Here is a 16,936-nt window from a genome sequence, read left to right on the forward strand (position 1 = left end):
TCAACTTTGAGTACCTTCAATAAGCTAGTGTGCTAGAATTTTGGTCTGAATGATTGACTGACTAAATATACTATATTGGCATGTAATTGAAGTTAAATTGTATCATAAATTAATTGTAATTTAGTAATAAGCAATTTGACACCCTTTGTAAATTAGTGCCTACACTGAAAATAATGTCTTAGCTTTATTATTATTATTATTATTATTCATCTTTTGTCTACTCAATTTTCCTACTTTGTGAATGGTAAAAGGATCAAATGCTTACCACACGTTAGTCACATTTTTGGATCGACCTTTTTTCTCGAAACGGAACTGCGATTTCAAGAACCACTAGAAGCTAAGCTGTGGTACGTTGTCCGTCCAGCCACCCGCGTTCGAAGCGCTTGCCTGCAAGTCAACGATCCTATCGCCACCTCGAGGAATTCCTTCTCAGAGGACTGCTTGTATCTGAACGTTTGGGCACCCGTGGCTGTTCCGGAGAACGCAACTCCGGTCATGGTGACTTTTAACTACCGGCTCGGCCCATTTGGGTTTTTATTCGCCGACGATTACGAGTGCCCCGGCAACATGGGCTTGAAAGACGTCGAATTGGCTCTACGATGGGTTCGGCGCCATATCGAACGTTTTGGCGGTGATCCCGACAGAGTCACGCTAATGGTCAGCGCTCCGGAAGAGCGCGTATTTAAACGAGTCCTTATGCAAAGTGGCTTCCCCTACAACAACTCACCCAAAGGATTTGTAGTTTAAAATTATTACCTAATCAGCATGTTTTTCTCTTAAACCAGTATTCAAGCCCTGCAATAGTAGAGGTCGGCGTTTGAATAAGAAATTATACGATTGTTTATATTTATCCATGACCGAGAATTATTCAGAAATATTTGAAAAAAATTAGTAATTTTGCATGTTAAATCGTTGTTTATTCGTATAATTTATTCGTATAAAACAAATAATACTAATTTTAATGATTAATTGAAATTTTTGCGGTTAATTTATTTGTTCCGCCGACCTCTATGCAATAGGCCCTAAAAAGAATAACTACCCAATACAGAAAACTTTGGGATATATAAAATATCATGCACATACTACGTTGTATATGTATGTCAAATTAAACGATTTTTTTCCGCTTAAATGAACATAAAAACGATGTAAAAGACAATAAATATTACTCATCCGGTCTAACAAAATATGCAAAAAATAATCCGAATCGTCAAATTTTGTTGGAAAAAAGTAAAATCATTTGTAAAATTGAAAATTACGTAAAATCAAATTTAAGAGAATCTCTAGAAATTGTATTCATAAAAAGCAAATGTAATCTTAAATTGAGACGACGGCCTTAGTTCTTATCTAGCTAATTTTTGGAACACGTTATCATCTGAGATTCTAAAAAAATGTAAACGCTCTCTGACCTGAAGATGTTACCGAACCATAACGAAACTAGTAGTGTAATATGATAAATATATGAAATAGTGGTTTTTCTGTTGGATTATATTTTTAGTGATTTTTTAATGCATCAACCATATTAAAAATGTTACGTACTTGTTTGTTTCAAAAACACTTCGAGTTCTCAAACTATTAATTATGTCGTGTTTACTTTAACAGAAAACTAGCCCAACTCTTAAGCTTCGCTCTCGACCTTTATCAAAAATCACTCGAAAGAACTTTATCGCGTCGCAGATAGACAGAAGTAACCGCCATGGAGAGACTGACACATTTACTCGTCTTAGCTTCAATATTTTTCGTTTTGAATACAGCCGTTAAATCCCAAGTCGGAAATGTTGTAGAAACTAATTCAGGTCTTGTTCGCGGTAAATCATTGACGACTCCTACCATGAAGATGGTAACGGCTTTCTCGGGAATACCATACGCGAATCCACCAATCGGCGAACTGAGATTCAAACCGCCGCAAGAGGTTAACAAATGGTCTGACGTGCGCGACACTACCCGAAAGCCAAAAGCCTGTCCGCAACTCTCCTGGTTCGCGCATTTGGGTGTCCCTTCTCAATGGTGGGCAGAGCCACCCGAAGAGATTTCGGAAGACTGTTTGTACTTGAATATATGGGTCCCCGACACGAAACCAGAAAAGGCGGCTGTTTTAGTTTGGATTCACGGAGGTGGATTTTTCTGCGGACATTCCACAATTGAGAGGTACAGCGGAGACACTTTGGCGGCGGAGGAAAATATGATCGTTGTGTCCTTGAACTACCGACTGAACGTGTTCGGTTTTTTGTTCTCGGACACCCCCGAGGCTCCCGGAAATGTGGGTCTTTTGGATCAATCTCTCGCTATTCAATGGGTTTACCAGAACATAGAACATTTCGGCGGGGATCCGAAGAAAATTACCATAATGGGCCATAGTGCGGGTTCCTCCTCGGTCAGTTTTCAACTCGCGGCTCTGAGCAAAGCCACCCTAGTGAAAAGAGGCATTCTTCTCAGTGGAACCTACCTCAATAATTTTGCATCCACAAGTAGAAAGGTTGCTCTAGAGAACGGCATCAAATTAATAACGGAATCTGGCTGCTATAGTTCAAGCCTAGACACTATTGAAATGGTACAATGTTTGAGGAAATTAACCACGGAGGAACTGATGAAAGCGACTATCCGAGTTGCGCTTGCGAAGGGGCCTTTGGCATTTTCCCCCGTTTCCGACGGCAAATTAGTGTCGAAGACTCTCGGTTACGATAATGTTAAGGAAGTCATGTTTGGCGAGACAAAGGAGGATGGCGCTTTTTCAGTCGACATGTTTGTCCGTGATCTTCTTTCGCGTAATTTCAGCCACGAAGAATGGATACAAGCTACAAAGTTCATCATGGCCAGTGATAATACGGATGTTGCGGAGCTCGTACACTCATACTATACGAATTGGACTGATCCAGATGACGAAGGCCAGAAGCGTTCTAGTTTCATTAAACTCACCACTGATGTCATTATGTCTTGTCCAATCCACGAATTCGGAAACGAACTTATCAAACAAGTAAGAAAAAGCTTTGTCGGCTCTCTCAAATCCATTGTGACTGGATTACTTATATTTTTCTTCTTTTCACATACAGGGTGTGATATCATATCGTTACGTGTTTGATCATGTACCGACTATCTCTGACTTTCCCAAGTGCTACGGTTCGGTTCATGGCGATGAAATCGAATTTGTCTTTGGTGGCGTTCTGAAACAGGAAAAGGGTTTCACAGATGCGGAAATGGCATTATCGAAGAAGGTTATGAGACTAATTGGAAATTTTGTAAAAACTGGGTGGGTTTTAAGATTTGTTATAACAGATGGCGCTCTAAGCCTTCACATGGTCTTATCTATTTGTACTTCAGAGTCTGATACTATATGTACACTTGTATAAGCAGAGAGAGATCACTCCTAATGTAATAGTCTTTTATATCTTTTAACTATATTGGTTTATCGCGTAGACGTAAATACAACCAGGTTTGGAAAGATTATAGTCCACGCCCGCGGACTATATTTAGAGCCCAACTTTCCAATTTCCACCTCTGCTGCGCGTATATTGGCAACTTGGATTAATAATAGAAGCTAACGCTTCCTGGAAATGACACACTAGCCTTTGGTAGACGATTTTGGTTTGGCTCACATAAGCCAGTGAAAGAAGGGGACGAAAAAAGGGGGTTTCGACGACTTCCTTTAGCAAATCAGGATCCAATATTGTAAGCAAACGATTTGTAGTTTGAAAAGCCAAGGGTTTGAAATCCCTTGCTCTTAGTTCTTTGAAATGAAAGCAAAAATTTAGGTTTTATTGGTTATACAATCAATTTTTTTTTTAATGGGTGTGAAACACCTAAATGTAAAAGTGATTCAAGATACGCTGACCGTGCTAATATGCAAAACGAAAAACTAATACGTTTTCCTAAGCCTTTCTCAAAACGTGTTTGTCCGTTGTGCTTCTTAGAATTCCCACTAGGCGCGCTGGGGTCGCCCATTGGCTTTTGTGAGCCGCGTTTTTGAGTAAGTGTCATATCCAGGAAGCGTTAGCTTCTATTATTAATCCAAGTTGGCAATTTACCGGTTTTGTCGTGGAAGACGACAACTCAGCTTCAGAGACTTTTAGGCCTTTTTTGGGTCGCGCTGTAACCTCAACCACTTGTCGCATTTTAATTCGGGAAACGGATTTAAAATCAGCATGTTTCACTTAATAGGCCCGTCTTTGCACGATTTACAATTTAATCAATAACGCCGATAAAATATAAGTTTTTGAAGCCACGAAATTACGGTTTAGAGGCATCATGGATTAAACACTAAAGGATGTTCCACGAGCGAAAAAACGCAAAAATACTCTGTAACCTTGCCACCTAGCGCCGCGAGCCCGCAAACCGGAAATTGTTTCTATCCAGGGGCAAACAAACGTGCATACAATGATACTTTGTTTATCTACTTACCAAAGATCCTTATTTTAGGATTTGAAGCTTTGCAGATTCAATCTTTTCACTATTTATTATTTGTAATTTTAAACGAAATTGAAGATTGATAAAAGAAGCGTGTTTTGATCCATGTGGTTATAATCTTCAACTAAAAGAGCAGACGAAAATCACGAAGTTCCAAAAACCCGCGAAATTATTGAAATAAAATACGAGATGGTTCAGATGGCCCTACAAAATCATATCCGGTGCCCCTAGGGGAGTTAAGCGCGGGGGAGGAAACACGTTACGACCGAGCCAACGCGAACTCGGCATTGAAATCTTTGCTCGTGGAACATCCTTTAGTGTTTAATCCATGGAGGCATTCATTTTCTCTCAAGTTTCTCATTGGTCCGCAATGCTGCGCATGCGCTACGGGAAGTTCGTTTTGGGGGTCGGTCCTAAAGAACGTAAGTAAGTGATAGTATGTTGATAAATAATCTTTGGTATTAAAGTCACATGTTAAGTTCGAAGATAAAATTAATTTTCGAGTTTTAATAATTGGTCATAAAAAAACAAAGATAAAGCCTTAAAGGTGCAAATATTACTTTTAATCTAATTTTATATCTTCATTTATTTAGTAATGTAGTCAACCATACATTCAGTCTTCCAAATGGCAAATGCCCTATTTCTGGGACCGATGTCTCTGGCCATATTTTAAACCGAAAAGGAACTATAAATCATTATTTTTATTCCTGTACCTCTCCTAACATTTACAATTTTACTCTCTTATTGTTCATGGAGGCATATATTTTTTTTGAGCTACGCAGGACGTTCCTGCGTCAGTGGCGCCGATCCCATGGAAGACTGAATGTATGTTTGACTACATTACTAAATAAATGAAGATATAAAATTAGATTAAAAGTAATATTTGGTAAGAGCTCTAAACAGTTTTTTCAGTTCGGAGAACTGTTTTTGTTATAATTTTTATTATTATTATGTTTCATTGTCTTTTGCAGAAATCCAAACGACGAAAATAAAGTTGAAGACGATGTTCAGTGGCCTACCTTCACTAGAAAACGAAAGCATCTGCACTTGGGCTTGGAAAGGAAAGTTGGGTCAAACTATCGCCTAACGGAATGTTCCCTTTGGGAATACGTTTTCAGGAAACCTTTACCCAAGGGAAATCAAGATGAATCGTGTTTCAAAATGCCGGTAGCCCAAAACACCAACAGCGATTCTTCAGAAATTTCATCATTAATTTGATAAATTGGATTTATTTCTTGTCCGACCAGAAAATAATTGTTAGACCATTATGTTTCAACTAATTTCTCATCTCTTAATTTATAATAGAGGTTAAGCTTTGAAATTATGATCGGAATTGTCTAGGTGTGTACATCTCTTTGGGAATGTATACGTTTCATGTTGAGTTTGTTGAAGTTTATTTTCAAACTGAAACTGAGATTTACTTAACTTCCCTAATATCTCATTTGCATAATTTGAGGTATTCTGCATGCCTCTCTTTAAACTGAAAAAATAATGTATAGATCAAGCTCCGCCAATCGGACGTGAAGTCAAAAAAAAAAACAACCGTTGTTTTCAACTGAGGTTTGAGCCATGTAAAATTTATATTTTCACGTAAGAAATTAAATTAATACGTTGAAGCGACATTTTTGTTATAATTCTTAATAATATAAACAGAGTTTTGCTTTCTTTAAGAGGGCTTATTTTAATTTTTCTTCGAGATCTATACGTGTATAAACAAAGAAAATTACAAAATCTTACATGTATAAACTTACCAAGGAAACCTCTTGTCGTCGACTACAGAGTAGACTCTGTCTTAATTTAATTAATCGTATTATTCTTTGGTTTCCTTTTTCCTATTTTGTTAAAGAATAAAATTTCTTCAACACATTTTCCCGATTTCTATTTACCATTTTATTTTAAATAATTTGTGATTCAATCACACCGATTATACCTACCGAGAATGTCAACCTAATTTCCTAAATGTAAGACCATCTTGTTAGATAGTTTAGTCTGTGTCAGGTTTGTTATGGAACCACAAACTACGTCCAATAAATTGTGTAAAACAAATTCTGCTATGGTACCGATATATTTTTTATCTTAATAATTTTTAGAATAATTCCATTATATAAATAAATGATTAAATTATATAAATAAATTTATATATGAAGTTAAAATTCTATACATGACTCTCTTTAGCGTATAGCCTTATTCTGATTATTCAGTTAACTATGGCAAAAGCGACAAACTTGAAAAATTGATTTGGGTTGCTCAACTTTCTAAAAACATTTGCTTTAAAGCAAGTGTCGGCTCTATCATTGCCACCTGTATTATTAAAAGGCCCCTGTTATTAGAGATGGCCATGAATCTATCCGAATCTTCGAAAAAAATTACTTTCTTGGAGAGCGTGGAGCCATCTATTAATGGAAACGGAAGCTAAAATTCAAAATAGCAAAACAATATAGCCATTATAGAGTATTATATTTAGACCACTTTTACTCTACTTAGTGAACTTTAACCTAAATTATATATCCCATATAAAATATATTATTAACAATTACTATAATTGAAGTTATTGACAAATTTACAAACGCGCCAATCAACGCGAAGCATACTTTTATGTCCCGCCTTTTGGGTCAAAATGTAGCTTCAGCATCTTGTTTTGATTTCGACGCTAGTGGCATCTGTTGAAAAAAGAGCTACTTCACCTAGAGCCGACACTTGCTTTAATATACACGCTAGTTTCTCTCTATGTGACAGTCTGAAGCAATGCTGTAAAGATGATCCTGATTGAAAGTACGCCTAATCAGAACAGTCAAGGAATTAGTAAATGGTCTAAGTCCGAGACAAAAGTTTGCAATCAATGATCGTCTGTATTTTGTGAGTAAAATTCAAAATGAATGACAGCGAATAAAACTTTAAAGGGAATATATAGTCTCTAGAGGGTTCCAATATTGGACACTCTCTTCTTTAGCTTTTGACATTTTGGGTGATCTTTAGTAATAACTAAATTTGTGGTGGTTTTCCGTCAAGAACGCGTTGGAGGTTTTATTCTCTTTAAAGGAGAAGATAAAACAGACGAGAAGGCAAAGGAAAAATAGGGTCAAATTCGAAATTGTTTGAGGGGACACTGACTCCTGGTGCCCCCGTGGCTACGGACCTGAATATAACCTCTCCTCGGAAGAGTTTCTAATTTTCAGTGAGGTGTACAATGTATCCGTAGTTCTGTGGTAGAATGCTCACCTGATGTGCAGGAGGGCTCGGGTTCGAATCCCGCCCGGTACTAACGCAACTTGAAAAATATTTATAATACACCCAATCACGACAAAAAACGGGCCCTTTTGGAAAAACCTTTTCCCTAATTCTAAGAAACTGCGTAAGCAGCGATTACCCTTTGCCCCGAAAATGCGAACAGACCCACAGACAGACACGGTGGTTGTATAACACCTCCTAGGGTACAAAGTCCCCTCGGAGAGGTAATAACCCCTCCTAGGGTACAAAGTCCCCTCGGAGAGGTAAAAATTGACGTCAATAACTTTTGTGACCAATAAATTGGGCACGTTGAAACGCGACCACTTGTTTAGTATTTAAAAGTAGATAAGGGGCCCAATACCCGGCCCGGTCAACTCAGGTTTTGCCACTTATATTTTATATATGTAAATAAAGTATTAATTATTAAAGTGATTATGTTTAGCTAAGTAATATTTAAGATTTGTAGCTCGGGCTCGATAGCATTGTATTCCCCATTGACGTCACTGGCTCGAATGGTTAGTTTTGCCCCGGGAGGAAACCGTCCCGTAGAAGCCGGAAATTGATGCGCGTATTAAAAAGTGCAATATTTTGGAACCTCTTGACCGCGATTGTGAAACGCCCGGAAACGAGACCACTCCCCCTTGGCATGTAAGCCGGGGTCACGAGCGAAAGAGTAGTTAGTAAGAATCGGACTCGAAAGCCATCGGTCACGATCGAAAAGCGAAAATATTGTCGCAGCCGAAAACAGTTTCAAAAAGAGTTGCAGAGTAGCCGTCATGGTGAGTTCGAAGCTTTGAACGTCCGATGACCGTAGTGCCCAGCCGAAATACCGGAGCGCCTTCGTCAAGCTCATCGCGGGATCCGAATCTCGTATCGCCAGCCACCACGCATTGAGGACCGCCACAGTGCACGTCCGCCCGTCAAGCTCCGCCGCCCTGGAGCCACCACTCTTCGTGAGTAACTTATGCTAACGCATTAACTTAACGCCGACGCTAAAGCCAATAGAGTTCAAAAATAGAGCATTCGTTGCTAAAATAGTGAACTAAGTGCTATAGAGCGTCGCGCGGTGTTTAATTGGTACCATTCGCGATAATCCCCTTTTAATCCATAAACGAGCCAGAGCGTAGTTAGAATTGTTTAATTATAATTAGTAATAGTATTAATTTTAGTGTGTAATCATTAGTTCATAATAACCGTATTCCTTTAATAAAAGTGTTCATTGATTTATCTGAATCCGTTGTAATCTTTAATAATATTTGAGGCCTACAATTAACCGTCATAAGTAGCTAATCCGAGGGTGTAATTCGTTAGGCCATTTTTAATATTTCTTTAATTATTTTGCTGACGGTATTGACTGAGTTGGCTGGGGTGGAATTATTGGACCCCAACCATAAAATCGTCACACTTTATAACAGCGTAAAGGACTATCGCTTAGCTGTTTTTGAAAAACACCGAAGCGTCGGTGGCTGAGGTGTTAGAGTAAATCTCTCCACGCAGCAGACCCGGGTTCGATTCCCGGCCGGCGCCAATAAATCGCAAATAGACACTATGACGAATACCTTGAACAATTGGTGGAAACCCTGCCATTGGAAGTTGAGGGGTTGTTAAACACTCAGCATTCGGTCCGTCCCAAAAGTCAACAAGAAAAAGTTGGAGAGAAAATGCACGTACACACAACCAACACTAACATAACACACAACCGTCATAACACAAACTAAACATTCACACCCTACACATAAACATTAAAATAACGTAATATCCAATCAAACTGCATCCACACTGTCGCGACGGTGAGCGTAAAACCATCAAAACCAAACCCAACCGCATTGTAATCCGTTAACGCTCACCGTCAAACGGTGGTTTTGCCATCCGTTAGACTTCGCTCCCTAATTCCTAGCAACTGCGAACGCAAAGAGCCCTAGCAACTGCGAACGCGGTGATTTCAACACAAAGCGTACGCAGTGATTACACTTTGCCCCGAAAATGCGTACGCGTTCGCAGGACACACACCCACTCACTGACACGGTGATTGTATAACCCCTCCAGGGTACAAAGTACCCTCGGAGAGGTAAAAATGTTAGATAGCTACTGAAATTCCAACTTATAGTTATATTCTTCTGAGCCTGTTTTCCTCTACGGGATTTACGTAAATAAAAGTAATTATGGCCATAAATTGCAATTTAAATTAAACTATTTTTTCATGCTAAAACGTTTGACAAGTTAACACCAAAAATTAAAAAGTGTTGTGCCATTCATTAGTAACGAAAAAAAATTAAGATGTTCATGGTCAAAGTGTAGAAAACTCACTTCTATTTTTGGAGATATCTCTATTTTACAGTATTTTAGTTATAAGAGCTAAAATCTACATCGCTTACCGACTGAAAAGTAAGTTGAACTGCACAGTGGTGAAGCCGAACAATCGAAAATCCGCAACCGTTAGCGACAAATTTTAAATATTTATTTTAAAAGTTTAAATTTCTTACAGTTTGGGGTCGACGTTTTTTGGTTTGTTTCTGCTACGTTGCGACATCTGACCTTCTTTTTTTTCAGCTTACCCGAGGAAACCTCGGTTGGGCGGGATAAAATGGGAAGTACCAGATATTGGGATGGACACCGGCATTTTTCGACCAATTGTAATAACTGGGGGATCCCGAGTGTAATATTATGATAACGACACCGATGGATAAATGGCGCCACTTCTCTATATCCCGTGCCATATCTATCAACATTACGTAATACCAGTCAGCCTACGCCAAGAATATAAAGCCCCAGGAATGGAAGGATTGATATTATTGGCCGCGTGTTTTGGCCGAGCTAGAAACTTCCGGCAAAGCAAATCAGAGTAACCGGAAACGGTTAATTCAACCCGGTCTCTCTTTAAAAACGAGAGGCGCAAAAGTTCCACTAGACGGAGCTACACCTTCCATTCCTGGGGCTTTATATTCTTTGGCCTACGCGACTACCTCTCGGATATTTAAGATCGTGTTAACCAAAGTTTACATCCCTACGTCATCAATAACGCAGTTCCAAGTATAAATGTATGCACCAAGATTAACAATGTTATTTTAGCAAGAATGCCGCCATGAAACCCGATCTTGATTTCGTCGAGTGAGGTACAGCTTTGTTTTCTAGCGGGTTTTCGGTTTTTTGCCCGAGTTAAGTCGCATTCACACTAACTTTAGTCACCTGACTATGTCTGTCTGAGTAGTCAGCCCGACTAGTCAGGTCAGCTTTCGCGTTCATACTATCCAACTCGTCAGCTTGGTGTTGGATGCGTTTGTCGGGTAGTTTAGTTCGAACGTTAGACGCATGAGGTCGTTTATATATCATTAACCAATCAGAGAAAGGAAATTTAGGTAGAAGCTGTCAGCTTGTTTTTCTTATTTGCGAATGTTGGCTTTGGCTCAATATTGTGGCTGGTTAAATTTATTGTTTTGAATGATAGTAAATATGGAGTCTGATGAAAAAAAGAAAATTGCTTTATTAGGTATTGTTTTGATACAGGCTCTTTTTGTTTAGTAGGAATTATTGTCTCAAGCCTAGCTAAACACACACAGGCTTCAATATGCTTTTCAGTATTCCTTGGAAATAAAACATTTCACAATTAGATTAATTCTGTTATAATTAAAAAGGGAAAGAAATAGTTATAAAACTTACGGTTTCTTTTACTATCAAACTTTCTCCACACAAGGATCAATACGTCGAAAAGTTTATAAAAAAAGACAAAATTTAACGTCGTCCGCTCACTGCGATTTCACACGTGATCGCATTGACGTCACTTTTTCTCGGTTTTTATTGGCTGCTGCCACCTGACTAGCTAGTCTGCCTGATTTTAATCGCCTCTCTTCCCGATTCAAAGTCGGAAGCTTCCCCGACAAAAATCTTATCAGGTGAAGCATTCAAATTACCGGACTTGTCGGTCCGACAAAAATCGGGCATCTTGTCAGCTGACTAAAGTTGGATAGTGTGAATGAGCCTTTACACTTTTGCTTTTGCCTGACAAGGCTTTTCTTTAGTTTTTTTTTCTTTTTCTTCTCCTCTTCTCTCTTAATGAAAGGGGCAGTTGAGCTTGCAGTGGGACATAATAAAAAAAAAGAAAACAGGTTACTCCAATTTTGCCAATTCTTCAACGACAACTTCAGTAACAGACAATGCCCAATTTCCGCCAGTTATATTCCATCCTCCTGTTGAAGGAACCGAAAAAATTCAAGATTCCGATATGGACAAGCGACTCACTTTCCACGATGCCAAGTTATTCCCTATTGTTCGAGAAAGGATAGGTATGGTGATCAATCTAAAAATTCTACGAAGGGGGGTTCTGCTAATTCAACCCCAGACACTGGACCAGCAATCCAAGTTACCATTATTATTATTACCTCTTGCTGGGAATGCAGGGGTCACAGCAACACCACGACTAGCGGGTGAACCTGGTCATCAGGGATCTAGAGGAAACATCAGTGGTATTCCACTAGGAATTCCCGACGATGCTTTTAAAGAAGACATTCTTGAATTTGGAGGACGAATCACGGATTTCCGTAGACTTGGATCAAACAATTATGTATGCGTTTTAACCTTTCAACCAGAGATTCCACTAAAAGAATATGTCCAGCTATCACTTGGACGACGAACAGTCCGACCTTACGAACGTCGAGCTCTCTTTTGCCAACAAAAAACTCACTTTATTAAACCACAAGTTTGTGATCGATGCGCACAAACGCACCCTAAGGACGATCCCTGCTCCAGTGAGCTTAAATGTAATAATTGCGGACAAGCCCACAAGACCTCAGATAAGAGATGTCCAATAAGAAGGAACAAAACCAGATATTGAACATTCAACAAAGTGATAATATTTCGAAACGTGAAGCTACCTGGAAATTGAGGTCATTACAGCAATCCTTATCTCACCAACTATCCGAGACTTACTCAAAATTCCTCATAATCCCACAGCTACCAGACTGCACTTAGCAAGTCCACAGTTGACATACCGACATTGGTCGGCAGACTTTTAGTTATTATATTTGAAAAAAAAACACGACCGGCAGCAGTGATACCCAGTATCATTGGGGCGACCAATCGTCAATTCAACTTGAACCTTAAAGAAGACACTAATGCAAAAAATAGATATCGTGCTTCAGTCGATGGCGGAAGCAGATTACATGAACCGTGACGAAAACATCTATCACACTTCTGAAATGGAATATTTCAAGTTACCGCAATCACACTACTGACCTTTACGACATAATGTTGAAAACAAAACCATCCATCATCGCACTACTAGAAACATGGCTAAAACCGTTCTTCCTATAACACGACCTCACCGAAAGGTGGTGGAGTGCCGCTTTTCATCTCTCGTAATCTACATCATTGGTGTCACTATTAATTGGGGCAATCAAAAGCTCTCGATACTTAATCTTTACGATCCACACGGTAAGATAAGCACAATTACCTTACAAAATATACTTCAAGAAATCCCAGAAGCATTTCTACTACTTGATGATTTCAATGGCAAGCATCTTCTTTGGGGCTCATTAACGCCTATTTTGATAAACTTTGTCAAACTTCTTTTCGTAGATATTTCTGTAATCATTTGCTATTTTATTTAAATAACCCGGGTTTGAAATGTTATCTGTTTTTTTAGGGCCCATAACGATATTAATTTAAAAATAAATATAATTTTCGTACGTTTTTCCGATTTGATGAGATTTATATCCTCCATACCTCTACTTGGAATGCTTATCACGGCAGATTTTCGTTTCGATTTTGCTGACGGTTAAATTTATATACATTTTTACTTAAATTAATTTTTAGTTTAAGTTAAATCTTAACCTCAATATAATACTTTTTAGTAAAAGGATTTAAAACAAGAGTACAATCGCGGTCCCGAAATCTCGTCGACCTTCTTTACCCTCGCACTTGACGCTTATCAACAATCGCGAGACCACCTTCGAATAAAGTAAAAACGATATAATCAAACAGATAAATTCAAGCGCCATGGATAGAAGCATTTATTTGCTCGTCCTCGCTTCGATATTTTCAGTTTTAGAAAATGTTCAACCGGAAAAAACGGACAACAACGTAGTAACTAATTCTGGTTCTGTTCGAGGGAAGTCCATGACCACATCTAGCGGGGAATTTGTGACAGCGTTTTTGGGAATTCCTTACGCAAATCCTCCAATCGGAGACTTGAGGTTCACACCCCCGCAAGATGTTAAACCATGGCCTGGAGTACGCGACGCTACGAAAATGTCAAAATCATGCGTCCAACTTCCCTGGTCCAGTTATATGGGTTTGCCTAATCCTTGGTGGGAAACACCTACAGTGGAATCATCTGAAGACTGCCTACACTTGAATATATGGGTTACGGAAGTGAAACCGGAAAAGGCGGCTGTTTTAGTTTGGATTCACGGAGGTGGATATTTCTGTGGTTATTCCGGAATTGAGAGGAGGAAAATATTATCGTTGTGTCCTTGAACTACCGACTGAACGTGTTCGGTTTTTTGTTCTCGGACACTCCCGAGGCTCCCGGAAATGTGGGTCTTTTGGATCAATCTCTCGCTATTCAATGGGTTTACCAGAACATAGAACATTTCGGCGGGCATCCCCAGAAAATTACCATAATGGGCCATAGTGCCGGTTCCTCCTCGGTCAGTTTTCAACTCGCGGCTCTGAGCAAAGCCAACCTGGTGAAAAGAGGCATTCTTCTCAGTGGAACCTACCTCAATAATTTTGCATCCACAAGTAGGAAGGCAGCTTTAGAGAACACCATAAAATTAGTTACAGAATCTAGTTGCTATAGTTCAAGCACCACTGAAATGGTTCAATGTTTGAGGAAACTAACCACGGAGGAACTAATGAAAGCGACTATTCGAGTTGCGCTTGCAAAGGGGCCTTTGGCATTTTCCGCCGTTTCCGACGGCAAATTAGTGTCGAAGACCCTTAGTTACGATAATGTTAACGAAGTCATGTTTGGCGAGACAAAGGACGATGCCGCCTTTTCAATAGGCATGTTCGCGCGAGATCTACTTTCGCGTGATTTCAGCCACGAAGAATGGATACAAGCTACAAAGTTCACCATGGCCAGTGATAATACGGATGTTGCGGAGCTCGTACATTCATTCTATACGAATTGGACTGATCCGGATGACGAAGGCCAGAAGCGTTCTAGTTTCATTAAATTCACCACTGATGTAATTATGTCTTGTCCAATCCACGAATTTGGAAACGAACTTACCAAACAAGTAAGCAAAATTATAAATATTTTCTTTTAAAACCATGGTTAATTTATGTTTGAAAATGTCAAATGGTACTTTTAACGTTTTTAAATATGAATTAAGTAAAGCTTTGTGGGTTTCCTCAAATTCACCATTATAGGTATTTTTCAAAATTCACAGGTTGTGAAATCATATCGTTTCGTGTTTGATCATGTATCGACTAAATCTGAATTTCCCAAATGGTACGGCTCGGTTCATGGCGATGAAATCGAATTTGTCTTTGGTGGCGTTCTGAAACGGGAAAAGGGTTTCACAGATGCGGAAATGGCATTATCAAAGAAAGTTATGAATCTAATTGGAAATTTTGTAAAAACTGGGTGAGTTTTAAGTTTGAACACGTCGGAAATATCTTTATTTTAAAAAAAAATAATCTTTGAATTTTGTAGAAATCCAAACGACGAAAATAAAGTCGAAGACCATGTTCAGTGGCCTACCTTCACTACACAACGAAAGCACCTGCACTTGAACTTAAAAAATAAAGTTGTGTCAAACTATCGCCCAACTGAATGTTCCCTTTGGAAACACGTTTTCAGGAATCTTTTACCCAAAGAAAATCAAGATGACTCGTGTTTCAAAAATCCAGTGGCCCAAAACATTAATAGCATTTCTTAAGTCATTTATCCTTTCATATTTTATTTACAACCTGTTTGACCCGAATTTGCCATAAATATGCTTTTCTCATTTATGTTTCAGGTTCTTACTCGCCTCTATTTGTATCCGTAATAGGCAGATGCGCGATTATACAAACTTAGGGCCCCTCTCAAGATCTAACCCAAAATATCTTTTGCAACCCCCTCGAGTTCCCATCAAAATGTGGCCCTTAATAATCGGGGCCCTTAGCGCGCACCTTGTGCTCCTAACCGTAAAATCGCCCTTGATTAAGAATCATAAATTACGAATGAAACTCTCTAGAAGTTGACTTTGCTTCGCATATGTTCCATATTGTGCCTGCTTGGCAATGCTGTCAAACCATTTCGAAGTTTCTTTTAAAACGAATACAGAGTTCGGTTTAGCCTTTCTAATATACATGTATAATTTGCATGATATTGTTTATTTTGCTTTCCTCAATGGACCCTAAGAATACTCAGTTAGTTTTGGAAATTATTTCCAACCGGTTTTTTCGCAACTGTAGGTTAGATTAATTATTGCTTTTAACAAAATAACCAGACCCGTAGCCCGATAATTTTGCAGTAGCTTAATTAATAGTTATAATAATAATAATCAGCTAGGCTAATACCCAGGGCACCACCTTAGACCTAAGTCATCAAGCGTCTTTTAAAGCCATTAATTCAGATAACCGGGTTACAATGCTTTCTGATGGGGCTCTAAATTTGGTCACGTATCAAAGTACAAAAACTATATTAACAAACGAAATTACAAATTCGACCTGACAGTTATTTTGGACTAATTAATGTAGGGACGTTTCGGCTCCCATATAAAGTAAAACATATAGTTCTTCCGGTCCCTTTCACTTCGGCCCTGAACAGTTAATTAAGTGGAATGTGGGGGCTCACTGGTCCTCTTGACCAGTGTATTTTTCAAACTGAAAAAATTAACGAAACGAATCCATCCATAGCTAACGGCAAAATCCATTAACTGATAAGTCGAGTGCTCAAAGCGCCTTTCACTGCGATTGACTTATTTCCAGTCCTAAAATCGGCAGTATTGCAAAAATGCCAGTTTCTAATTTTTATTTCGAATAGGCAGCTCTCTCTTTTGCTTTCTCCCCCTGCGCGCATGCACATGAGTCACTGAATAAAATAGTCACGTCTTTATGTTAGTTTTATTTGTAAGGCTAAAGTTGATAGCGCGCGCGCATTTTCGTTCTTATAGGAGGCGCGTGCGAAATTAAACGAGCCCTTCTGTATTGCGCGCTTTAAAATATAACACTTTTACAAGTATGTCCTGGCTCTCTGTTTTACTACTTCTACGCAAATCGCTGAACAGGTTTTCTTTAAACGTCTATTTTGTACCCATTTTTGGCCCACTTCGTAACATGGCAGAAAAATAATCTGTAAGAAGCGAATAAACGTAACAAT

General features: G+C 38.9%; 2 protein-coding genes and 2 long non-coding RNA genes across 7 annotated transcripts; 3 read left to right on the plus strand and 1 right to left on the minus strand.

Annotated features, from left to right (window-relative positions):
* The first annotated feature begins 1,478 nt into the window (after positions 1–1,478).
* Positions 1,479–6,014, plus strand: LOC149947663 (acetylcholinesterase-like). Its single transcript, XM_090172102.1, has 3 exons — positions 1,479–2,971; positions 3,048–3,244; positions 5,370–6,014. The coding sequence occupies exons 1-3, from the start codon at positions 1,694–1,696 to the stop codon at positions 5,614–5,616; spliced, it is 1,722 nt and encodes a 573-aa protein (XP_090028228.1). The 5' UTR covers positions 1,479–1,693; the 3' UTR covers positions 5,617–6,014.
* Positions 3,274–4,820, plus strand: LOC149947664 (uncharacterized). The gene is made up of 2 exons (XR_016480352.1): positions 3,274–4,234; positions 4,733–4,820. It is a non-coding gene; the product is annotated as an uncharacterized LOC149947664 (long non-coding RNA).
* A 5,105-nt stretch (positions 6,015–11,119) lies between the features above and the next one.
* LOC149947665 (uncharacterized) lies at positions 11,120–12,713 on the minus strand. 4 transcript variants are annotated; one of them, XR_016480448.1, is made up of 4 exons: positions 12,550–12,713; positions 12,003–12,494; positions 11,284–11,885; positions 11,120–11,207 (listed from the first exon to the last, which is right to left on the minus strand). It is a non-coding gene; the product is annotated as an uncharacterized LOC149947665 (long non-coding RNA). The 4 variants fall into 4 exon arrangements; XR_016480447.1 differs by having other exon boundaries at positions 12,003–12,217; positions 12,305–12,713; XR_016480449.1 differs by having other exon boundaries at positions 11,284–11,672; positions 11,735–11,885; positions 12,003–12,713.
* A 904-nt stretch (positions 12,714–13,617) lies between these two features.
* LOC149947666 (acetylcholinesterase-like) lies at positions 13,618–15,509 on the plus strand. The gene is made up of 4 exons (XM_090170929.1): positions 13,618–14,019; positions 14,070–14,864; positions 15,018–15,214; positions 15,284–15,509. Exons 1-4 carry the CDS (start codon positions 13,618–13,620, stop codon positions 15,507–15,509), a joined length of 1,620 nt encoding a protein of 539 aa, XP_090027055.1.
* The last annotated feature ends 1,427 nt before the right edge of the window (positions 15,510–16,936 follow it).

This window comes from Leiobunum rupestre, chromosome 4, assembly GCF_980474605.1.
Source record: "Leiobunum rupestre chromosome 4, qqLeiRupe1.1.hap1, whole genome shotgun sequence".
Taxonomy (NCBI): domain Eukaryota; kingdom Metazoa; phylum Arthropoda; class Arachnida; order Opiliones; family Sclerosomatidae; genus Leiobunum; species Leiobunum rupestre.

Excerpts from the sequence above, each read along its gene's own strand:
- LOC149947663 (XM_090172102.1), top strand. The coding sequence starts at position 1,694 with ATGGAGAGACTGACACATTTACTCGTCTTAGCTTCAATATTTTTCGTT. Across the intron at positions 2,972-3,047 it reads GAAACGAACTTATCAAACAA|GGTGTGATATCATATCGTTA; the intron begins GTAAGAAAAAGC and ends TTTCACATACAG. Across the intron at positions 3,245-5,369 it reads GGAAATTTTGTAAAAACTGG|AAATCCAAACGACGAAAATA; the intron begins GTGGGTTTTAAG and ends TGTCTTTTGCAG.
- LOC149947666 (XM_090170929.1), top strand. The coding sequence starts at position 13,618 with ATGGATAGAAGCATTTATTTGCTCGTCCTCGCTTCGATATTTTCAGTT. Across the intron at positions 14,865-15,017 it reads GAAACGAACTTACCAAACAA|GTTGTGAAATCATATCGTTT; the intron begins GTAAGCAAAATT and ends CAAAATTCACAG. Across the intron at positions 15,215-15,283 it reads GGAAATTTTGTAAAAACTGG|AAATCCAAACGACGAAAATA; the intron begins GTGAGTTTTAAG and ends TGAATTTTGTAG.